The sequence below is a fragment of the Schistocerca americana genome, chromosome 9, assembly GCF_021461395.2.
Source record: "Schistocerca americana isolate TAMUIC-IGC-003095 chromosome 9, iqSchAmer2.1, whole genome shotgun sequence".
NCBI classification, from domain to species: domain Eukaryota; kingdom Metazoa; phylum Arthropoda; class Insecta; order Orthoptera; family Acrididae; genus Schistocerca; species Schistocerca americana.
In genome coordinates this window covers 49,086,330-49,112,629 of record NC_060127.1, presented here as the reverse complement: position 1 = coordinate 49,112,629, position 26,300 = coordinate 49,086,330, and the positions used below count along the sequence as shown (strand labels likewise).

At 41.0% G+C, this 26,300-nt stretch overlaps 1 protein-coding gene across 3 annotated transcripts in view; it reads right to left on the bottom strand.

Moving 5' to 3' along the window:
- The window catches only part of LOC124551167 (histone acetyltransferase Tip60-like), a 107,395-nt gene that overhangs the window by 56,097 nt on the left and 24,998 nt on the right, over positions 1-26,300 (bottom strand). For 2 of the 3 annotated variants that reach the window (XM_047126149.1, XM_047126148.1), the window contains exons 5-6: positions 14,070-14,228; positions 641-724 (exon numbers count right to left, since the gene is read on the bottom strand). In XM_047126149.1, the coding sequence (XP_046982105.1) occupies positions 641-724; positions 14,070-14,228 (243 nt within the window). Of the gene's footprint in view, positions 1-640; positions 725-14,069; positions 14,248-26,300 lie in introns of all 3 variants that reach the window. The other variant, XM_047126150.1, reaches the window with a different exon arrangement.

The following is a 26,300-nucleotide window of genomic DNA, read 5'->3' as shown; positions in this document are numbered from 1 at the left end:
TGTTCAATATTAGAGACACTTTTCTTGCCACTGCCAGTCTGCATTTTATATTGTGTCTACTTTGGCCACTGTCAGCTATTCTGCTGTGCAAAGACTCACTCACTTTGTGTGTGTCATTTCCTAATCTAATTCCCTTAGCAACTTCGGATTTACTTCAACGACATTCTATTGCCCTTCTTTTACTTTTGTTGATGTTCACTTTATAACCTCCTTTGAAGACACTGTCCATTCCACACAACTGCTCTTCCAAGTCATTTGCCATTAGAGAGGTACAATGTTGCCAAACCTAAGTTTCTCTCTCTTCTCCCTGAACTTTAATTCCTTTTCTGTTTCCAAATTTCTCCTTCGTTCTTTCACGGATTGCTCAATGTGAAATTCATGAGAAGCTACATGGCTGTTTTATTCTCTTCTTAACCAGTGTTTTCCTTTCATTCTATTTGACTTTTAAAACCGATGCTTGTACAAGTCCCTGTGCAAGGTTGTCAATTTCCTTCGCTCTCTGTATTTAATCTCCGTTACCTACAACTAGTGTGCTGATCATTATGCATATATGCTAGTAAAAGGCAAAGTTTGTTGAATATTGTTTTATTTTTCTCTTTTTTTATAAAGCAAAATGGAAGCATATCCAAGTAGCACTTACCAAATGGTGCGCAAGACGTCTCCTTGACTTTGACGGTTTCAGGCAAAATTCACATATGTACATACATGGCACTTTTTCAAACATCTGAAAATTTATAAATCTGTATTAATATCTGTGTACATTTAGTTTATAAGTACTGTTACAAGTGTGGTGCATTAATAAATTCCCTAACTATCACACCTACAAATGCACTGCAAGAGAGAAGACAGAAGATAACGTTCTACTGAAGTGCTGCTGATGTTTGAAATGTCACAGCATATAAATCTGAGGTGGACATAAAACTATTTTCCATTCACTAACAAAAAGATAGGACAGCCAACAATTGATCAAATGGTCCACAGGTGTGCTACCCTTTTAGTGTCCAACGGACACAGTATTTGGATGAGAAGACTTGTCAGGTGCGCTAATGCTGCTGCGTGCATGCGGCCTACTTATACGCACGTTGGCATCTGTGATTGTATCATAGTTGCTACATCACCCCTGCCACTGGTTTGTTGTATTGCTGAGTGTCTTTAATTAGGCCCAGAGCTGGTTCCTAAGCCTTGCTGAGATTATAGCCTTTGTCCCTGGTGTTAATTTCGATAGCTTCTCTAATGACACTGCACCGGTATTTCGAATTCTGTGCCAAAATCCTGGTGTATCCGCATTCCAGCGCACGATTCTCTTGCAAACACTGCTCTGTAACTGCCAAATTGTTAGGATACATTAGCTGAGTGTGTCACTCGTGTTCCTGGCATCGATCTTTGATGGTGCACACTGCCTGTCCAAGACAAGTCTTGCAGCATTGCCACAGAATCTGATACACACTGTCCTTCAGCAAACAGAGGTCATCTTTTATGGTTCCAATAATGCCCACCTTTTATTGGACGGCGAAAACACAGTTCTTACTCAGTGCTTTTTCAGTACACATCCCACTTTTCCTTACATTCTTCCATCTCCATCTCCACAGGTTGTACTGTACTGGTAGGGTGAAGAGCGCATTTGATCTGCCATTCTTTTCTTGGAACGTAATTAGGAGGTGTTCCAATTCCTGGGACAGACACCCCACATCAGACTGTGCATGCACCATATGCTAGTGTTTTTAGTACCCCATTCCTCTGTGCAGGTTGGTGGCAGCTGTCTGCAAATGCACTTCTTCAGCACACCTGGCGGTAGTGATATATCTTATCACTGAAATACTGTGCCCGTTTGTTGGTATGAACTGGCAGTATACCAGTGGACTGTTTGATCAACAAATATAATGGGCAAACTGCAGATTCACAACACGCAATTGTTTCTGTAGAATGTACAATTTCATAAACTTGTCGTAACAGTACTACATCTGAATTCAGTTGTGTTTTACACGACAATCTAGTTTACACACTATGGCAAGAATATACACTAGGAGAAAATGAATCTCTCTGCAGAATGCATAAAGTTTTCATGGTATTCACTCTGTCTCAAACAAAATCGAGCTTTCTTCATTACCAGGAGCTGACTAACTGCCAATGATGATGTCTCTCCTATGGAAGTGGTGTGGGTTACTATTGGTGGAATGACCACTTGGGGAAGAATTTTCATGTGCAAATGTGAGAAATGAGAATGAATTCTAAAGAGCAAGAATATTTAAAGCTTGCAACTGTGAGTCACACAGGAAGAATGCAACCATTCTGCAAATCAATAAGAGTATTGCACCACTGCTGTATTGGTCATTAAATTAGAAGGCACCAGCAAACAAACTAATGACAGACACTTCACAACAGCTTTGTTTGTTATACACTGCCTCTACAGGGTGATTTTTTTCCACTGCATACAAACTCTAGGTATTGATTGATGAGAGAATACGGAACAAGAAAGGTCTAATGAAGTTTTGTCTGGAAATGCACGATTTCCACCTAGAGACCATTTATTCAGCCATACTTTGTTACAGAGCCTGCGGTCTAATACACGCTGTACCATGCAGCAACAGTTACAGTATGCCTGTTTTCCTCCTACAGGGTGGTACTCTTTCTCACGTCATGCCCTAGCATGCCTGCCTGCCACAGTAATTAGTAATAATGTGTGTTATTCACTTCTGTTGCTGACTCATCTTGTAGCGGATGTGATACAGCACTGTACACAATGGATCTGTATTGAAATTGACAACTTGCTGATACAGTGTTTACTTATGAGAAGGTAAATGGCAACAGATGGAAGATTGTACCGGGAGACCTATCCCTGTTGACGACAACCACGGCATTCGATTTTTGCAACTGTTTCACCGTTTGTCTGAGGCAGGATTGTTTCCGGAAGCAGGAAATTATGAAGGATGTACCCAAAATGTTCGGATGCCAGACTTGGAGGAAAATGCGATTAACGCTATGGAAAGCAACCACCGTGTCAGTACCAGGTAGTTGGCTCGCCAGCACAGGATAAGCCAGATGATCACGTGGAACATCCTACTTGACAATTGTTGCTACCCTTATCACTTACAGGGTGTGCAGGGCTGTAATGTCTGGATGCATTTCAGTCGTGTCTTTCCTGGTTGACAGATCAGAAGATGAGGTCCAGTTCCGTGGCCTGCTTATTCTCCAGATCTCAACCCATGCGATTTCTGGTTATGGTGTCATCTCAAAAGTGTCGCGTATGCAGAGTCCATTCCACTTGTGGGACACTGGATTATTCATGCTGCCTTTGACACTGCTCCAATGCAGCTTGGCTGATGTGAATGTGAGAGGCAGAACATGCTACAATGCACACATGCATGTGTTGAGGCACATGGAAACCATTTTCAACAAATACCATAACTGAGGCTGCATTGTACAGCGGTGTAGACTAACAATGTATGATAGAATAAATGGTCATTACGGAAACCGTGCACTTCTGAACCTAAGTCCATTAGACCTTTTTTGTTCCGTATCCTGTCATCGATCAATCCCTAGAGTTTGTATGCAGTGAAGAAAATATACATATCACCCTGTACATATCTGATCACCAAGATGTTCATCACAATCAGATGGATTTAACCAAACTGCATCACTGTCATTGGTTTATCAACTGGCGGCTTCTTATTTGTGCAGTACTCTTACTGAATATTTAAAGCAATAGTAGGGTGCACAATTACATGTGATTCAGAAATTTGTGCAATCAGATGGTAGCTAATTTCAAAATTATTACATTGCAACATTGATTTCTGGCAACATTCAGCAATATTATCAAGAAAGGAAAAAAATAAACCCAACAATCAGAAACAGAATGAATGTTCAAAATTCAATTATTAGTTTTATTCAACAGAATCAACTAAAATGGTAAAGGCATATCAAAAAGATGGAAAAACAAGAGCTTGCAAAATGTATGCTGACTTGGATACAAAATGGTAGAAAGAAAGTTGGGCAGCCACCTACTACTTAATATTCAGAGGATTTAGATGTTAACGAGTGATGGAGATTCAGATGTCAACGAGTGATGGGAACATTCCTGAAGAGTTATGATGGGATAGACTAGAACAGAGAGAACTAATCAGACATACGATGTAATCACAGGCGCTGGTGAAATGCAAAACCCTTGTTAAACCACAAATATGTATGTGACTCATGTATGAAATAACACCCCTTTTATTTTTGGAATTTTCAATAAATAACAGTACACAGAGCATGTTTAATCCCCTTAATTGCTGGATCAATGGAGACACTGAAGCCTCTTTTCTTGTGGAATGGTATACCTTGGTATCAAGCCTTTCAATGTGTTAATTGTATCAAAAGCTGTCGACAATGTTTTTCATGTTTGTTCCCATCAGAAACCGTGCGTTCCATAACCATATTAATGAGACCCAAGATAGGAATACAGGCCGCATTGCTCATAAATTTTTAATCTTTTTGTTGCAGATCAATTTCAGCTACTGTGTAGTTGTCTTCGATGCAATTACCTAAAACTCTGACAACCCATCATAAATAAAAACACATTGTAGCAGATTTCAGTTACAGTTAAACAGCTTTAACTGTAATATCTGTAACGGAAATGTGGTGCCATGTGCAGTTTTATTTATGATGAGTTGCTATGACATTGATACAATTACAATGAAATGAACACCCTTAACTGCTTACAGGCATTGACATACGTCAACGGGGACAGATGAAAATGTGTGCCCTGACCGGGACTCGAATCCGGGATCTCCTGCTTACATGGCAGACACACTATCCATCTGAGCCACCGAGGATACAGAGGATAGCGCAACTGCAGGGATCCATCTCTGGCACGCCTCCCGCGAAACCCACATTCTCAACGTATTGTCCCGCACTACATTCGTAGTGCCCCCACCCATTATACTCATTACTCGTGGCGAGTTGTCGATTCCTGTAAGAATTCGGGCACTGTTTGTGCATTTGCACAGAAGAAGAAGATGGTCAAGTGGCCGGTGAGCCTTAACTATATATATACTACGATGTATCTTAGTATATGTCTTAGTATATCTTAGTATATATTGATACAATTGCACTGAGGATAGCTACACAGCGGCTGAAATAATCTGCAATAAGCAGGTTAAAAATTTACGTCTAATTCTACCCTTCCTTCTATCTTGGAAACACAAATATCTAAACACATTTTAATATCTTTCCTAAGCTCTTCCTATACACTAGAAGTTAACATACAGTTCAATTTACTAATAATGAACCTGTATCCAAGTTGTACAAAGTAATGTCAAGATGAAATCTTGTATTATCTTAGTAGTGCAGGCCTATCTTCTTGCTCCATATGAAGACATGGCCTGAAATGTAAGTTCCACTCCACATTGTTCATAGAAGAGGTGCTTCATTGTAACAAATATAAGTGCTCATAGTTACTGAGGTATGCACTTTAGAGACCATGTTTACTAGACTTTTTGCTTCAAATGATAATTGCTGTCATTTCCCCAAATACTGACCACTCCTCCTGGGATACCCTGTATGTATAAGGCATCCACATCTTTGTTGATACAAGAAATTACAGGATTAAACATACAGAAAATTACTTGTCAAAATCCTCGTACTGCACCATGAAATGTTTACGAAGTAAAGGCATAATGCCTTGGCAAGTCTCACTGGTTATTTGCTGTCTGAGAACAAAAGTGAAGCACCCAGAACAGGTGGTGTTGTTGTTGTGGTCTTCAGTCCTGAGACTGGTTTGATGCAGCTCTCCATGCTACTCTATCCTGTGCAAGCTTCTTCATCTACCAGTACCTACTGCAACCTACATCCTTCTGAATCTGCTTAGTGTATTGATCTCTTGGTCTCCCTCTACGATTTTTACCCTCCACGCTGCCCTCCAATGCTAAATTTGTGATCCCTTGATGCCTCAAAACATGTCCTACCAACCGATCCCTTCTTCTAGTCAAGTTGTGCCACAAACTTCTCTTCTCCCCAATCCTATTCAATACCTCCTCATTAGTTACGTGATCTACCCACCTTATCTTCAGCATTCTTCTGTAGCACCACATTTCGAAAGCTTCTATTCTCTTCTAGTCCAAACTGGTTATCGCCCATGTTTCACTTCCATACATGGCTACACGCCACACAAATACTTTCAGAAACGACTTCCTGATACTTAAATCTATACTCGATGTTAACAAATTTCTCTTCTTCAGAAACGATTTCCTTGCCATTGCCAGTCTACATTTTATATCCTCTCCACTTCGACCATCATCAGTTATTTTACTCCCTAAATAGCAAAACTCCTTTACTACTTTAAGTGTCTCATTTCCTAATCTAATCCCCTCAGCATCACCCGATTTAATTTGACTACATTCCATTATCCTCGTTTTGCTTTTGATGATGTTCATCTTATATCCTCCTTTCAAGACACTGTCCATTCCGTTCAACTGCTCTTCCAAGTCCTTTGCTGTCTCCGCAAACCTCAAAGTTTTTACTTCTTCTCCATGAATTTTAATACCTACTCCGAATTTTTCTTTTGTTTCCTTTACTGCTTGCTCAATATACAGATTGAATAACATCGGGGAGAGGCTACAACCCTGTCTCACTCCTTTCCCAACCACTGCTTCCCTTTCATGCCCTCGACTCTTGTAACCGCCATCTGGTTTCTGTACAAATTGTAAATAGCCTTTCGGTCCCTGTATTTTACCCCTGCCACCTTCAGAATTTGAAAGAGTATTCCAGTTAACGTTGTCAAAAGCTTTCTCTAAGTCTACAAATACTAGAAACGTAGGTTTGCCTTTTCTTAATCTTTCTTCTAAGATAACTCGTAAGGTTAGTATTGCCTCACGTGTTCCAACATTTCTACGGAATCCAAACTGATCCTCCCCGAGGTCCACTTCTACCAGTTTTTCCATTCGTCTGTAAAGAATTCGCGTTAGTATTTTGCAGCTGTGACTTATTAAACTGATAGTTCGGTAATTTTCACATCTGTCAACACCTGCTTTCTTTGGGATTGGAATTATTATATTCTTCTTGAAGTCTGTGGGTATTTCGACTGTCTCATACATCTTGCGCACCAGATGGTAGAGTTCTGTCATGACTGGCTCTCCCAAGGCCATCAGTAGTTCTAATGGAATGTTGTCTACTCCCGGGGCCTTGTTTCGACTCAGGTCTTTCAGTGCTCTGTCAAACTCTTCACGCAGTATCTTATCTCCCATTTCATCTTCATCTACATCCTCTTCCATTTCCATAATATTGTCCTCAAGTACATCGCCCTTGTATAAACCCTCTATATATTCCTTCCACCTTTCTGCCTTCCCTTCTTTGCTTAGAACTGGGTTGCCATCTGAGCTCTTGATATTCATACAACTGGTTCTCTTATCTCCAAAGGTCTCTTTAATTTTCCTGTAGGCAGTATCTATCTTACCACTAGTGAGACAAGCCTCTACATCCTTACATTTGTACTCTAGCCATCCCTGCTTAGCCATTTTGCACTTCCTGTCAATCTCATTTTTGAGACGTTTGTATTCCTTTTTGCCTGCTTCATTTACTGCATTTTTATATTTTCTCCTTTCATCAATTAAATTCAATATTTCTTCTGTTACCCAAGGATTTCTATTAGCCCTTGTCTTTTTACCTACTTGATCCTCTGCTGCCTTCACTACTTCATCCCTCAAAGCTACCCATTCTTCTTCTACTGTATTTCTTTCCCCCATTCCTGTCAATTGTTCCCTTATGCTCTCCCTGAAACACTCTACAACCTCTGGTTCTTTCAGTTTAGCCAGGTCCCATCTCCTTAAATTCCCGCCTTTTTGCAGTTTCTTCAGTTTCAATCTGCAGTTCATAACCACTAGATTGTGGTCAGAATCCACATCTGCCCCTGGAAATGTCTTACAATTTAAAACCTGGTTCCTAAATCTCTGTCTTACCATTATATAATCTATATGATACCTTTTAGTATCTCCAGGATTCTTCCAGGTATACAACCTTCTTTCATGATTCTTGAACCAAGTGTTAGCTATGATTAAGTTATGCTCTGTGCAAAATTCTACAAGGCGGCTTCCTCTTTCATTTCTTCCCCCCAATCCATATTCACCTACTATATTTCCTTCTCTCTCTTTTCCTACTGACGAATTCCAGTCACCCATGACTTAAATTTTCGTCTCCCTTCACTACCTGAATAATTTCTTTTATCTCGTCATACATTTCATCAATTTCTTCATCATCTGCAGAGCTAGTTGGCATATAAACTTGTACTACTGTAGTAGGCATGGGCCTTGTGTCTATCTTGGCCACAATAATGTGTTCACTATGCTGTTTGTAGTAGCTAACCCGCACTCCTATTTTGTTATTTATTATTAAACCTACTCCTGCGTTACCCCTATTTGATTTTGTATTTATAACCCTGTAATCACCTGACCAAAAGTCTTGTTCCTCCTGCCACCGAACTTCACTAATTCCCACTATATCTAACTTTAACCTATCCATTTCCCTTTTTAAATTTTCTAACCTACCTGCCAGATTAAGGGATCTGACATTCCATGCTCCGATCCGTAGAATGCCAGTTTTCTTTCTCCTGATAACGACGGCCTCTTGAGTAGTCCCCGCCCGGAGATCCGAATGGGGGACTATTTTACCTCCGGAATATTTTACCCAAGAGGACGCCATCATCATTTAATCATACAGTAAAGCTGCATGTCCTCGGGAAAAATTACGGCTGTAGTTTCCCCTTGCTTTCAGCCGTTCGCAGTACCAGCACAGCAAGGCCGTTTTGGTTAATGTTACAAGGCCAGATCAGTCAATCATCCAGACTGTTGGCCCTGCAACTACTGAAAAGGCTGCTGCCCCTCTTCAGGAACCACAGGTTTGTCTGGCCTCTCAACAGATACCCCTCCGTTGTGGTTGCACCTACGGTACGGCCATCTGTATCGCTGAGGCACGCAAGCCTCCCCACCAACAGCAAGGTCCATGGTTCATGGGGGGGGCAGAACAGGTGAAGGACATGAAACAAAATTTTGCACATTGAGAGGGCATGTGATGTTATTGCAGTTATTACAAAACAGAATAAAATTTACAAAGAATTTGGCAGTAGGAGCCCACTTATCAGTACAACATTACATTCCTCTGGCATGGATGCATGCACTTATTTGGTTGGGAAAGATGTCAAAGCCATTGTATCCTTCACTCAGGAAATGGCCACAACTGTTGTAACTGGTCCTTCATATCCTGTATACTGGCACTGGGATGGAGCTGATATCTGTGCTGGTCCTACACATGTTCTAATGGGCAGAGATCTGGGGATATTGCTGACCACAGGAGTACTACATCATCACTTGTAGAGTTCAGAGATTACGGTCCCACGCACACCCATAATTTTCCTGTCTAAAAATAGCACTACACTACTCTCACATGAGAGGTAACACTCGCCACCAGATTTCCCCCAGTCACAACCAGTCTCGGACCGAAGTCGTATCCGACGGCTCCTCCGTACAGTCACCTCTCCTCAAATCGCTGCCGTACTCGCAGACAATCATTTGGGATAGTGCAGAACTATAATTCATTGTTAACACAATTTAATGCCATTCATCAGCAGTTCGTGCTTCCCAACCACAGCACCACACCAAATAGAGCTGTTCGTGTTGGGATGTTAACAGAAGCTTACGCACAGGACTGCATCATCTAATTCGACCACTGCTATTCTTCCACCTGTGGTGCAGGATGACACAATGTTGCAGGGAATCCATACCTGTTTTTGGATGGTAGGTGCAGCTGTGAATGGGTTAAAACGTGCTTAGTGCACAAGACAGTGATTTTCCATTTTGGAAGTTTGACGTCGACCTGGTTCTCAACTATGAGTATACCTACCTACACAGTTCAACATTAGACATGTTGCATCCAAATGCCCTCCAAATCTGGTCATTCCACAACTTGACAAGGGATGTGTGTGGAGACCCACAATAAGGTCTCTTTCAAACTCTACAATTGCCGATCTGTGTGTTCTCCACAAAGCCTACATTCATTATACAGTAGTCTTGGAAGAACTGTAACAGACGTCTGAACAACCGTGAACTGACATGCACTAATAGTATGAAATAATGCATTGATAATGGCTAGGCACTAGTGAAATCTAGATTTGCCAAACAAAACCCATAAAAAAGGACAACCGATTGCTGCGTTCTATCATTTGTAAATCATATGACAGTCACTGAGTGCACCCATGTTCCTAATGGAAGGTAACCTTTCAAACTCTTATAAGATACTGACAATGCTGTCTCTATGAGAGTATGCAGCACCTTCATGTCCTTCACAGTGATCGACATCTGGTGCTATTTGAGCCCCCTTATGTAACACACCATTTCCAGTAACAACACTAAATATAAATAACACCAATGTACTCTGGTGGCCATTTATGCCCTTTTCTAGTGTCAACATTTTGATAAACCAATGAAGTAGAAAATTGTTTACATTAACTTTTATCTTGACTGTGCCTAAACCAGTCTATGGCACCGTGATGTTTAACCACCACCACCACCACCACCACCACCACCACCACCACCACCACCGATGATAATTTCACCTGACCAATGAAGTGAAAAAAGCAGCAGATTAAAGTCAATTTAGTTCCCAGCACAAAGAATTCAGGCAAACTGAAGTTTAAACACTGTAGTCGTTTATAAGAAGCCAAGGAACACAGCATACATTCCCACAGTTGCAGCACAACATGATGCACTGCCCACTCACCGCTCCCTTCCCTACACTTGACCTAGTTCTCAGCTGAGCTGATAGTGTTCCTCTGTCACTCTTCCGAATTCCTCAAAATAAGTCTGCACATGACAATGTTCATGTCTGAATGTGAGATACCCCTATGACCTCCAGAGCAGTATTCTAATCTGCAAATGCAAGTGACCTGTATCTTTCAAATGATGAATTTGGGGAAAATTCTAATCAGGTAAATACAGTAGTTCTGGCCTGTGTGGATGGAGGGGCTCATGTGCTCCACTGTCCACTTCCCACCTCTACACACTGTTCCTTGACACACCACTCCACCAATACTAAGCAAGATAATTTCTACACGAAGAGACAAGCAGTCAGGAGATGAAGATATTCAGTGTCTTCAAACGCTCAAATTTTAACTCAAACATGACTCCTTTCGAACTCTGAGAATATTTTGTGTGGACATACCCTTGAAAAATTCCACATCCTTTCCAGAAGTTATGCACAAATATATTCACCTGCAGGACTAAGAGGGGGCAGTAAGGGGAATGATTCAAAGTACTTAAGATATCGGACCTCAAAGCCTCTAACAATTTCTTGTTTGTGGTTAAGCTGATGAACAAATGATGCTGGTATTACTTTTAAACAACCAAGGTAAGACTACTGATATTTTTAATGTAGTCAATTCACATTATTGTGCAAAATTATACAGCTATAATTGTATGACTCACTGTTCAGGAGACATTGCATCATTAACAGTGAGATGTGTGAAAAAATTGCGCACTTCATATTAACCAAAAGCAACTTCTTCACACATCTCACTGTTTATGATGTGATATCTCCTGGATGGTGTGCCTTACAATTATAGCTGTATAATTTTGCAGGTTCATTCAGTGGTATATGTGGATACAATATGCAAAATGTATTACAAATACAGTTAGTAGTAAATAAGCAATAAATTAAAACATCCCCTGATGTGGCAGTTTTACTGCATGAACGGCAAAAAGTAATAAGCATTTTTTGTTTCATAATTTTGTGGGGTATCAGCAAGCAAAAACCTTGTAAAGATTGGAAATTATGTGTAACGTGTTTTGGAAGTCAACACAGTGCTCTAATTCTCAAATATCAGATGAATATAGTATATGTATTCATGAATTGATTCACACTGCCTCAAAACAATCTCATTGTTTCCAACTGCAATACTTGTTGTAATGTGTTAAATGCTTAACATGAGATTATACCTCTTAGTGACTAGATTATAACAGCATTTTTAATGTTGCTCAATAATTATGCAAAGGATTGAAAATAAAATTTTTGTTGCTCCTGGAAGCCATTAGATAGGCAACCGAATATATTGGGTTGGTCCACAAGTTCACAGCATTTTACTTAAGTTTAATAAACACAACAGACTTACCAATAACACATTCTACTTCACTATTCACAACAGTCTACCAATGTTAGGGGAACTTTTTGATTCCATGACTGTTGAAATCATAAGGTTTTGAGTCGAACTCTGAGCCATATTTGTAGAGCATTTTCATCCAGAAAAGAAATTCCTTGTGGGTTGTTCCGTAGAGAGTGAAAAAGGTGAAAATTTTAGCATGCAAGATCAGTTGAATGAAATGGGTGCAGATTGCCTTCCCAACCCAACTCCTATGTAGTGTTTGTAAGTCTAGCAGAACAAGGGCAGGTGTTACAGTGTAGCATCACTTCACACTGTCTTCCTGGTAGTCATTCTTGGATTGTGTTTGAAAGGCATCTTGGTTGTTGCCAGTAAACATTAGCAATGACTCAATAATTTTCAATGCAATGAATTTTTTGAAAGATTTCATGCCGCCTTCGGCTGCCATTCTCTCTATTTCATGTACAATTGTACAATTTCGGCCTTAGGCCATTTTCAAGTATCTAAAACAGAAGCACTATACATTGGCACATTAGTGACACTTGTGATTTTGATGTAGGAAAAAGTCATATCTGTAGATATACCAGGCGCATAATGCACATGACTTTCGAGCAGTTGCTGCCGAGCTCTTATATATAAGAGCCATGTTTTAATATACTTAACACCAGGAAAACTACAATTATTTTACAGAAATTTGTTAATTAAACTCGACAGGCTTTTCTTCTCCATTATATTTAATTACCATTCATCACTGGTGTAATTACATACGTAATTTCTTTAAAAAAACTTATAAATATTAGTTATTTTATTCTGGGAGCACGTCATTTTTGGATAGTCGGTATAAAGATTTTTTGAGCATAACATGGAGTAATTGGATTACTACTAAAAAATCACCCATAAAGTAAGTCATAATGTGTTTAGTATATTACAGATATGACTTGTTCCTACACCAAAATCACAAGTGTCACTAATGTACATTGCTTCCGTTTTAGATACCTGAAAATTGCCTAAGCACAAAATTGTACAACCATGCTTGAAAAGCAATTGAAGCCATCATGGAATCTTTCAAAAAATTAGCGATGATGGATACGCCTTGGGGAAGCAATTAATAGTATACCACATTGTCACTGTTCCTCCAGATGCATAGCTTATCTTTTGTCGATGCACACAGATGTTTGTACGGCAAGTTACTGCTTTGTTAGTCCTCATTCCTTTCTTTTCCTTGTGTTACCATTCTAATCACTGGTAACAATAAGGGTACGAATAATCAAGTGGTGTTCATGAGCCAATTTATGATGATGATGGGGGGGAGGGGGGGAAGCAGGGATGCATACATGGACACTGACAGATTTTTATGATTTTGACTTACAGCATGTGGTTCCCATACATCTGATTTCTGAACATTCTTTATTGCAAATAAACGTCGCATGATGGAATGATCAAAATTTAGCATATTTGCCAGTTCTCAAGCACAGTGATGTGGATCATTGTGAATTAATGCATTTAAACAATCTTCTTCAAACCCTGTAGGTTTTCCTGAACATGTCAAAACAAGAAATCATATTCTTGCTATGCTCTGTCCAATGGCATTACTCCCACACATGGTGAAAATGTTTCTGGCTTCCTCCGCTGCTGTCACCCCTCTACTGAATTCAAACAGAAGACTACTCCAAATGACAATATGTAAACTCAAATAGCGAGAGTGAATTACAAATAAAAATGACAATAGAGAAATGAACCAATAGCACCTGGAATACCAACATGCAGAACAAAATCCTACTAGATTATGCACCAACCTAACAGATTACCAGGGCGTATTTTTAATGATGCCCTTTAACTTCAAGTGAAAAACATTCAATAATGTACTTTTTACACACACACACACACACACACACACACACACACACACACACACACACACAAGGAAGGATAAAAATAAGAAGATTACCTCAGGATACGGAGAGTAATAAAGTGGCCTGATGCGATACTTCCCGAGTTCTATCATTCTTATGTTCTGCTGACGTGTCGGCATCTTGTCATGCAGGCACACTCTTCCCAGACTGGCATACGCTGGTATTACTGGCAGACGTTGATCGAGGGTCAAGCTCTGCAACAGAAATAACCACCTAAAAGCTGAGTTAATCTTTCAAGGAAGCGAAGTCGTACAGCCATAGTCAGAGTATTTCAGAGAGAGAGAGAGAGAGAGAGAGAGAGAGAGAGAGAGAGTGTGTGTGTGTGTGTGTGTGTGTGTGTGTGTGTGTGTGTGTGTGTGTGTGGGGGGGGGGGGGGGGGGTAAGGGTGAAGCCAGGTAGAGGCAGTCAAGAGTTGCAAGGGTTGAGAGTGGGGTGGGGTGTGGAAGAGGAGAAATGTAGGAAGAGGAGAAAGACTAGTGGCGTGCATTGGTGCAGTAGAAGGCCATTTTTAAGACGGAGATACATCAAAAATATTTCTCAAAAAGGTGGAAGGATGTTGTAAGCGGTGTAAAAGTGTTATTTTCCTGTGGATAAAAGCTAGCTGTAATAGGGGATTTTATGAGAAAGCTGCCATTAACAGTGACATTAATCAGATCCAACTCTCATACACTGACTGTGACAGTAATCAAGAAAACAGACTACAGTGAAACCTCTATATAATGTTTTTCAAGGGACCACAAATTCTGAACACTGTATAGAGGAAAACACTATAAAGAGGAAGGCTTCCAAATAATAATTATAGGGCATTACTGAAGATCGGGATACCACTTACCAGCTTTGACAAATGGTGCCATAGATGACATTTTAAATTTTCACAACACTGTAATATGATATTCATTTCAAATGATCAATGTATCAAATGATTAGTTTTTTGTAATTAAAACATGGGGCCCGGTAGGTGGATGGGTGAAAGTAAATGGTGCCAAAAAGATCGCAAGCAGAATGTGTGTGACATGTCACGTGACCAGGTTCTTCTGCTGACATAAGAAACACTCTGAGCATGGGCCTTCCGAGCCGGTGCAAACTGTGAATCCACAGAACGGAAAATGATGCGTCTACATCCAGTCACTTAAACGATATAAAGAGGTAAATAATTGACCAGGGTTCCAAAAGTATGAGCGTTACATGGAGGAAATTGTAACAGAGGAAACACAGTAAAGAGGGAAATTTAACATTGGTTATATGAGCTTTTAATCGGGACCGAAAAAAACAGATGTAACAGGGGAAAACATTATATGGAGGAACATTATAAAGAGGTTTCACTGTATAGGAAATGGCAACTCAGGTGGACTCTGTATGAATGGTATTCAGTAAGTAACAATTATTTTTCTGAAAGTAGGTTGGTTTTATTCAGGATTCTAATACACCATAGTGGGGAGGGGGGAGAATGACAGCAGATATTTAAGAGCCTAGGACATACGATACTGTCCATCAATAGCAACAGCACAGGTTAAGTAGCGTGAACACACAAATAGGATAAGTTAATCATTTAAATTTATATTCATACAGTACAATTACAATAAAAGCTAATCTGTCACATATAATATTTGTCTTTCCTAGTATGTGTTACCCTTGAAGATACATCAAACACAAAGTTGCCAGTAAAAATTTTAAATAATGGCATAAATGGCTGGTCTTCTGGACCCAGTATTTTTCCAAATCACTGTTAAGTATTGAATGAGAGTCAAATTCTTCACAATTTAAGAAATTCATCGCACATTCTCACACGTAATTTAATTCAACTTGTGTGAAAGAAAATGCACTTTGAAAGTAACTCTTCTGAAAACCCCATCCACAATATTCTCCTGCAAACTATAAGAAATGTGACAATTGTCACGTCATACTCATCAAACTAGTTTGATATGAAGTATTGCATAGTCTTCATCCTAAAGTATTTTACACATTTTGCTGTCAGTAAAACTTGTGTGGGTACTGCATTTTGTCGGTGTACATGGTGCATTTCCTTTGCAACTGAGGTGCTTTTTTTGTGTGTTATTCTAACTTTCATGTTTTATTGCTGCAGTATTATTCCGCAGTAGCAAGCTAAAGTGAAGTTCTTTGCTAGAGTATCAGTTCTTGCCAGACAAAATTACAAAAATTTAACTGAAAATTAAAACAATGAAAAATTCCAGTATATTTCCCCATATTTCCTGATTGTCCCGGGACACACACATCATGTTAAGGCACACTAATATGTTGATATTCTATAACCATTGTGGCAAACCATACTGAGCTTATATTTCAGCAAGATAATGCCTGCCTGCATACAGCAAGAGTTCCTACTGCTTGTAATCATGCTTGCCGATACCCACCTTGACCGGGTTGCCGGAGCTCTTCCCAACTGAGAACGTTTGCAAACGCCTCAGGATTTTGATCTACATCTACATGCTTACTCTGCAATTCACATTTAAGTGCTTGGCAGAGGGTTCACTGAACCACAATCATACTATCTCCCTACCATTCCACTCCCGAACAGCGCGCAGGAAAAACGAACACCTAAACCTTCCTGTTCGAGCTCTGATTCCTCTTAATTTTATTTTGATGATCGTTCTTACCTATGTAGGTTGGGCTCAACAAAATATTTTTGCATTCGGAAGAGAAAGTTGGTGACTGAAATTTCGTAAAAAGATCTCGTCGCGACGAAAAACGTCTGCTTTAATGACTTCCATCCCAACTCGCGTATCATATCTGCCACACTCTCTCCCCTATTACGTGATAATACAAAACGAGCTGCCCTTTTTTGCACCCTTTCGATGTCCTCTGTCAATCCCACCTGGTAAGGATCCCACTCCGCGCAGCAATATTCTAACAGAGGACGAACGAGTGTAGTTAGTTGGTTGGTTTGGGGATGGAGACCAGACAGCGTGGTCATCGGTCTCATCGGGATAGGGAAGGATGGGGAAGGAAGTCGGCCATGCCCTTTCAGAGGAACCATCCTGGCATTTGCCTGGAGTGATTTAGGGAAATCACGGAAAACCTAAATCAGGATGGCCGGACGCGGGATTGAACCGTCGTCCTTCCGAATGCGAGTCCAGTGACTAACCACTGCACCACCTCGCTCGGTAACGAGTGTAGTGTAAGCCGTCTCTTTAGTGGACTTGTTGCATCTTCTAAGTGTCCTACCAATGAAACGCAACCTTTGGCTCGCCTTCCCCACAATATTATCTATGTGGTCTTTCCAACTGAAGTTGTTCGTAATTTTAACACCCAGGTACTTAGTTGAATTGACAGCCTTGAGAATTTTATTATTTATCGAGTAATCGAATTCCAACGGAATTCTTTTGGGACTCATGTGGATCACCTCACACTTTTTGTTATTTAGCATCAACTGCCACCTGCCACACTATACAGCAATCTTTTCTAAATCACTTTGCAACTGATACTGGTCTTCGGATGACCTTACTAGACGGTAAATTACAGCATCATCTGCGAACAACCTAAGAGAACTGCTCAGATTGTCACCCAGGTCATTTATATAAATCAGGAACAGCAGAGGTCCCAGGACACTCCCCTGGGGAACACCTGATATCACTTCAGTTTTACTCGATTTGCCGTCTATTACTACAAACTGCGACCTTCCTGACAGGAAATCATGAATCCAGCCCCACAACTGAGACTATACCCCACAGGCCCGCAGCTTGATTAGAAGTCGCTTTTGAGGAACGGTGTCAAAAGCTTTCCGGAAATCTAGAAATACGGAATCAACTTGAGATCCCCTGTCGATAGCTGCCATTACTTTGTGCAAATAAAGAGCTAGCTGCGTTACACAAGAACGATGTTTTCTGAAACCACGCTGATTACGTATCAATAGATCGTTCCCTTCGAGGTGATTCATAATGTTTGAATACAGTATATGCTCCAAAACCCTACTGCAAACCGACTTCAATGATATAGGTCTGTAGTTCGATGGATTGCTCCCACTACCCTTCTTAAACACTGGTGTGACCTGGGCTATTTTCCAATCTGTAGGTACAGATCTATCGGTGAGCGAGCGGTTGTATATGATTGCTAAGTAGGGAGCTATTGTGTCAGCGTAATCTGAGAGGAACCTAATCGGTATACAATCTGGACCTGAAGACTTGCCCGTATCAAGCAATTTGAGTTGCTTCGCAACCCCTAAGTTATCTACTTCTAAGAAACTCATGCTAGCAGCTGTTCACGTTTCAAATTCTGGAATATTCCATTCGTCTTCCCTGGTGAAGGAATATCGGAAAACTGCGTTCAATAACTCCGCTTTAGCGGCACAGTCATCGGTAACAGTACCATCAGCACTGCGCAGCGAAGGTATTGACTGCATCTTGCCGATTGTGTACTTTACATACGAACAGAATTTCTTTGGATTTTCTACCAAATTTCGAGACAATGTTTCGTTGTGGAACCTATTAAAGGCATCTCGCATTGAAGTTCATGCCAAATTTCGCGCGTCTGTAAATTTTAGCCAATCTTCGGGATTTCGCGTTCTTCTGAACTTCGCATGCTTTTTCCGTTGCCTCTGCAACAGCGTTCGGACCTGTTTTGTGTACCATGGGGGATCAGTTCCATCTCTTACCAATTTATGAGGTATGAATCTCTCAATTGCTGTTGCTACTATATCTTTGAATTTGAGCCACATCTCGTCTACATTTGCCTAGTCAGTTCGGAAGGAATGGAGATTGTCTCTTAGGAAGGCTTCTAGTGACACTTTATCCGCTTTTTTAAATAAAATTATTTTGCGTTTGTTTCTGGTGCATTTGGAAGAAACGGTATTGAGCCTAGCTAAAACGACCTTGTGATCACTAATTCCTGTATCAGTCATGATGCTCTCTATTAGCTCTGGATTGTTTGTGGCTAAGAGGTCAAGTGTGTTTTCGCAACCATTTACAATTCGCGTGGGATCGTGGACTAACTGCTCGAAATAATTTTCAGAGAAAGCATTTAGGACAATCTCGGAAGATGTTTTCTGCCTACCACCGGTTTTGAACAAGTATTTTTGCCAACATATCTAGGGAAGGTTGGAGTCCCCACCAACTATAACCGTATGAGTGGGGTATTTATTTGTTACGAGACAAATTTTCTCTGAACTGTTCAGCAACTATATTATCGGAGTCTGGGGGTCAGTAGAAGGAGCCAATTATTAACTTAGTTCGGCTGTTAAGTATAACCTCCACCCATACCAACTCGCACTGAGTATCTACTTCGACTTCACTACAAGATAAACCACTACTGACAGACACAAACACTCCACCACCAATTCTGCCTAATTTATCTTTCCTGAACACCGTCTGAGACTTCGTAAAAATTTCTGCAGAACTTATTTCAGCCTTTAGCCAGCTTTCTGTACCTATAACGATTTCAGCTTCTGTGCTTTCTATTAGCGCTTGAAGCTCAGGGACTTTCCCAGCACAACTACAACAATTTACAACTACAATTCCAACAGTTCCTTGATCCAAGCACTTCCTGTATTTGCCATGCACCCTTTGAGATTGCAGCCCACCCCGTACTTTCCAGAGGCCTTCTAACCTAAAAAACCACACAGTCCACACCACACAGCCTCCGCTACCCATGTAGCCGCCAGCCGAGTGTAGTGAACTCCTGACCTATTCAGTGGAACCCGAAACCCCACCACCCTATGGCGCAAGTCAAGGAATCTGCAGCCAACACGGTCGCAAAACCGTCTGAGCCTCTGATTCAGACCTTCCACCCGGCTCTGCACCAAAGGTCCGCAGTTGGTTCTGTCAATGATGCTGCAGATGGTGAGCTCTGCCTTTATCTCGTAAGCAAGACCGGCAGCCTTCACCAAATCAGACAGCTGCTGGAATCCAGAGAGAATTTCCTCAGATCCAAAGCGACACACATCATTAGTGCCGACATGTGCCACCACCTGCAGCTGGCTGTACCCTGTGCTCTTCATGGCATCCGGAAGGACCCTTTCCACATCAGGAATGACTCCACCTGGAATGCACACTGTGCACACACTGGATATCTTCCCCTCCTTAGCCGCCATATCCCTAAGGGGCCCCATTACGCATCTAACATTGGAGCTCCCAACTACCAATAAGCCCACCCTCTGCGATTGCCCGGACCTTGATGTCTAACACACCAATTGGACAGAAAGTGGCACACATGATATGCCTCAGGGGGACATACAACAATTATCAATCAACTGTGAATAAATACTTGTGTAAGAGTCAGAAGCGGACCAATGAGTTTTAGACTTGCTCAATTTGTGAAGCTCTTTCTCTTGAATAAATCATCCAATTTTTGTGAAATTTTAATAATTTGTTTCTTTGTATGTGGGCATCATGTCTACCGATTTATGTCCCATTTGGATAATTCCTCTGTGGTGCATTTTTTTACCCTTAAGAGTTTATTTTGATACAAACTCACTCATCGAAACCTATAAATGAACTATCTATATAAATGTCACGTCTGGTGGTCTAGCAGTAAAGACTGTGCTTGGAAACCAAGGCATTACATTATCAAATCTGCCAGACCACATATTTTCAGTCTTCTTTTTAAACCAGCCTTCATCTCCCCACGATGTGAGGAATTGTCAGAAACAGTACATGGGTCAGACTCCACGTTAAACTGTAGGTTTCTCCAGTTTCGTAACTGAGGTAGTTTAGGGCCACACAAATTGTCAACATGGCCTCCAATAGAAAGGCATGCACCAGGCCACTGCACCACATGAAATCATCATCTTCACCTATATGCATAACTAAGTTAGTCTGGAGTGTTAATATTACAAGCACTTTTCCGATTTTTTTTCTTTTTTTTTCCTTTTTTTCTTTCTGTATTCATTGTAGTTTCAGCAGACATCGCCTGAAACCCCGATGATACTTGTGAAAAATCCCATATTATTATTATTATTATTATTATTATCATCATCATATTTTTTTTTTTTTTTATTTAGATGATGAGAGGGGGCAAGAGACCAAGGGGAAGGTCAAGACATGTGGCTCACAACAGATGAAGAAAGTTTGCAGAAGTCCAGAGATAACAAAGAGGATTTTGGTCCAAGCAAAACCTTCCAACAGCAGGAAATTGTACAAGATGACTTATCATCATGAACATTGCTAATCTGACATTTATTCCAGTCCAAGCTCCAAGACATGGCAGTTGTGTGCATGCTTACGTGTGTGTGTGTGTGTGTGTGTGTGTGTGTGTGTGTGTGTGTGTGTGTGTGTGTGTGTGTGTGAGAGAGAGAGAGAGAGAGAGAGAGAGAGAGAGAGAGAGAGAGAGAGAGAGAGAAGTAAATAAGTTACTTGTTCACTCTACTCTGAGGTGACAGAAGTCGTGGGATACCTCCTAATATCATGTCTGATCTTTTGCCAGACATAGTGCAACAACTCTGATGTGGCATGGACTCAAGTAATTGTAAGTCCCCTGCAGAAATATTGAATCATCTGCCTCTACAGAAATCCATAATTGCTAAAGTGTTGCTGGTGCGGAATTTTGGGCACAAACTGACCACTCGATTACACTCCATAAAGGTTTGATGGGGTTCATATTGGGCAATCTGTGTGGCCAAATCATTCAGTGGAGCTGTCCACAATGTTCATCAAACCAGTCATGAACAGCTGTGGTCTGGTGCTACGTCACATCATCATCCCTAAAAATTCCTTCATCGTTTGGGAACATGAAGCCCACGAATGGCTGCAGACTGTGTCCAAGTAGCCGAACATTACTATTTCCTGTCAATGATTGGTTCAGTTGGATTAGAGGGCCCAATCCATTCCACGTAAATACGGACCACCCCCTATGAAGATAGCACCAGTTTGGACAATACCTCGTTAACAACTTGTTTTCATGGCTTCATGGGGGCTGCACCACACTAACCCTATCATCAGCTTTTGCCAACTGAAATTGGGACTCACCTGTTCAGGCCACAGTTTTCCAATCATCTAGGATCCACCTGATATGGTCACAAGCCAGGAGAGATGTTGCAGGGAATGTTGTGCTGTTAGCAAAGGCACTCGTGTCGGTTGTCTGCTGCCATAGCTCATTAACACCAAACTTCACCACACTGTTCTAATGGATATGTTCGTTGTACATCCCACATTGTTTTTTGTGGTTATTTCATGCAGTGTTACTTATCTGTTGGTACTTACAACTCTACAGAAAAGCCACTGCTCCCTGTCATTAAGTAAAGGCCATCAGCCCCTACATTATCCATGGTGAGAGGTAATTCCTGTAACCTGGCATTATCGGCACAGTCTCGACACTGTAGATCTCGGAATATTGAATTCGCTAACCATTTCTGAAATTGAATGTGCCATGCATCTAGCTCCAACCACCACTTCATGTTGAAAGTCTAAATATCCATCATGAAGCCATAATCACAATGGAAAACTTTTCACATAAATCACCTGAGTAAAATGACAGCTGCACCAATGCAATGCCCTTTTATAACTTAAGTACGCGGTACTACCATCATCAGTATGCGTATATATCACTGTCTCTTGACTCATTGTGTGTTGTTGTCAGTAAAACTGAATGCAGCAGACTTTTTTCATGAACACGTACATGATGTTTTAGATACAAGCTTGTACAGGCCTTGCCCCTATACGGAAGGAAAAAGTCCCACAGTATGATCAGTAGTACTACAAAGCAGGACCACTGCACCAAAATACTATGAGAAGGCGATTGTCACGGAACAAGGTAAAAGTAATTGTGTTTCTTTTTACAGAAAGCCTTCTGCTCATCTACATCTACGAGGGCAGTTCAATAAGTAATGCAACACATTTTTTTTCTCGGCCAATTTTGGTTGAAAAAACCGGAAATTTCTTGTGGAATATTTTCAAACATTCCCGCTTCGTCTCGTATAGTTTCATTGACTTCCGACAGGTGGCAGCGCTGTACGGAGCTGTTAAAATGGCGTCTGTAACGGATGTGCGTTGCAAACAACGGGCAGTGATCGAGTTTCTTTTGGCGGAAAACCAGGGCATCTCAGATATTCATAGGCGCTTGCGGAATGTCTACGGTGATCTGGCAGTGGACAAAAGCACGGTGAGTCGTTGGGCAAAGCGTGTGTCATCATCGCCGCAAGGTCAAGCAAGACTGTCTGATCTCCCGCGTGCGGGCCGGCCGTGCACAGCTGTGACTCCTGCAATGGCGGAGCGTGCGAACACACTCGTTCGAGATGATCGACGGATCACCATCAAACAACTCAGTGCTCAACTTGACATCTCTGTTGGTAGTGCTGTCACAATTGTTCACCAGTTGGGATATTCAAAGGTTTGTTCCCGCTGGGTCCCTCGTTGTCTAACCGAACACCATAAAGAGCAAAGGAGAACCATCTGTGCGGAATTGCTTGCTCGTCATGTGGCTGAGGGTGACAATTTCTTGTCAAAGATTGTTACAGGCGATGAAACATGGGTTAATCACTTCGAACCTGAAACAAAACTGCAATCAAATGGAGTGGCGCCACACCCACTCCCCTACCAAGAGAAAGTTTAAAGCCATACCCTCAGCCGGTAAAGTCATGGTTACAGTCTTCGGGGACGCTGAAGGGGTTATTCTGTTCGATGTCCTTCCCCATGGTCAAACGATCAACTCTGAAGTGTATTGTGCTACTCTTCAGAAATTGAAGAAACGACTTCAGCATGTTCGTAGGCACAAAAATCTGAACAAACTTCTCCTTCTTCATGACAACGCAAGACCTCACACAAGTCTTCGCACCCGAGAGGAGCTCACAAAACTTCAGTGCACTGTTCTTCCTCATGCACCCTACAGCCCCGATCTCGCACCGTCGGATTTCCATATGTTTGGCCCAATGAAGGACGCAATCCGTGGGAGGCACTACGCGGATGATGAAGTTATTGATGCAGTACGACGTTGGTTCCGACATCGACCAGTGGAATGGTACCGTGCAGGCAATTAGGCCCTCATTTAAAGGTGGCGTAAGGCCGTAGCATTGAATGGAGATTACGTTGAAAAATAGTGTTGTGTAGCTAAAAGACTGGGGAATAACCTGGTGTATTTCAATGCTGAATAAAACAACCCCTGTTTCAGAAAAAAAAAATGTGTTGCATTACTTATTGAACTGCCCTCGTATACTCTGCAAACCACTGCAGATGCACAACAGAGGTCACTTCAACATACCAGTCATTAGAACTTCTTACAGTTCCATTTGCGTACTATGTGAGCTGTAATCGACCTAATCTTGTCATGACTCCTCTGGAAGTGATCTGCAGGGAACTGTAATATATATCTAAATTGATGAGATACAGCTGGTTCTTGTTATAAATGGGCTTTCATGGGCTAGTCTGCATTCGTCCTTAACAGTCTGCCAGTTCAGTTTCTTCAGCATCTCTAACACACTCCACGTCTCAAACGTACCTGTGACCACACACATTGCCTTTCCCATGCGACCTGAAGAGTCACCCTACAATCTCAATACTGGTTCTTAAGCAAAAAGTTTTATGACCACTGTCATATACGATCGTTCATTTGATAAATTAGTGTGGTACTGAGTCCTACAATTTTTAAAATTTGAGGAATACAACTACATGACTGCTTTGACCTGCTCATTTCAAGATACCAAAGTGCAAGATGGGGTCCACATGATCAGTGTTTCTACTGGTTGGCATAGGGGTCATCCTTGCTACTGTGTGTCTTGCATCCTCCTCCTCGATCTATTGTACTACCTAGAAGGCAAAACACCACCACCTCTTCAAACATCTCCTTGCCAAGTTTAATATTTACTCATCCAGCATCACCACCAGCTGCACACCATTACTTTAGTTTTATTTCTGTTTATGTGCGTCTATAGCTGTAGGCCAGCACAAGTTCCATTTCAATAAGCTTCCGACACTTCCAGTTCACATGCAGCAACCACCACTGTACATTAGCAAATAGTATCATTAAATTTTTCTGTCCATGACAACTTCCACATACAGCTCTTTAATTTCCTTATTGCACATTCTATACACAAATAGATACTAATTAAATGCCAGCTGTGACAATGAGCATCACTGGTTTACTCATTTTCTGATTTTGGTTCCCTGTATCATTCCGTTTGAGCTCATTATTACATGCTGCTTGTCATTAAGAGAGTTAATTTTGGATACAATATATGTTTACTTGTTTTTTTTCCTGAACCTGCTAAAATTTCTTAAGTGAGCCAGTTTCTTCTTAAAACACACTAGTCCTCTCCTAATGGACTGCAATCACATTCTTTCAAAACCTTTATGTATCTTCAACACTTAAATTTCATTAATGAGCTTTCACAGTTCATTTTTTGCCTTTTGAGCCATGCCCACAAAGACTGTTCTGGCATTTCATTAATAACTGGGTATCTGCTCAGACCGAGTTTGTACACAGCTTTTTGAAATTCAATAAACAATACTGTATCTTGCTTATCTTCTTGTATCACATCCTCATTTTAAATGTGGGTATCAAAGCTGCATACACGGCCACCACAGACTGCTGATTTTGTACGTGTGGATTCCGCAGGAACTGCTTGCAGTAAAACTACAGATATACGGTAAACAGGTAGAGCAGATGTTCCACACCTCACTACTGAGCAACTACTACTATTAAAAATATTATAATATCAACTGTTACACATTGGACTAAAGTGGATGGATTCCACTCCCCTCAGTGTTGCTGCAGTAAGCCACTATATTGGTGCTTCCTGAGTAATCACTGTTATTGCTGCCATCGTTATCATTCATTATTCCTGATTATCAATAACAGCAAACTGTTCACCTAATGGATCAACAGTTTACTCCACTGAAAGATAATTCTCACAATTCACAAATGTGACTGCAAACTTACTGTACGAAATTTAACTTCAACAAATTGTCTTATACATTCTGAATGTAGCATTCTCCTTTCCTACATTCTTTCACAACAGTGGATATGAGTTCTGCTGCATTTCAATCGGGATGTTCAAGTGGTAACTATGTGCTGTGTGTCCCACCCTACTCTCACATCAGCAAGAGCTTTGTTCATGACTATGTGACAAAAAAATGATTCAAAGTTGGTTTGTTTAACACACAGGTGGCTTGGTTACGAATGCCCTGCTGCTTATGCTATTGAGTGACATTACAAAACGCAATGGTCACCCTAGACTTTTAAAAACATACTATGGTATTTCATCATACCAGAACAGGAGATGTGTACAAGATAAATGCAGTGACTACTCTTTTGCAGGTCTGGAAAAAAATTACAGAGTAAAAACACGCAGATTGTGGTTTTTTGTACTGGCACTTTACACCTGA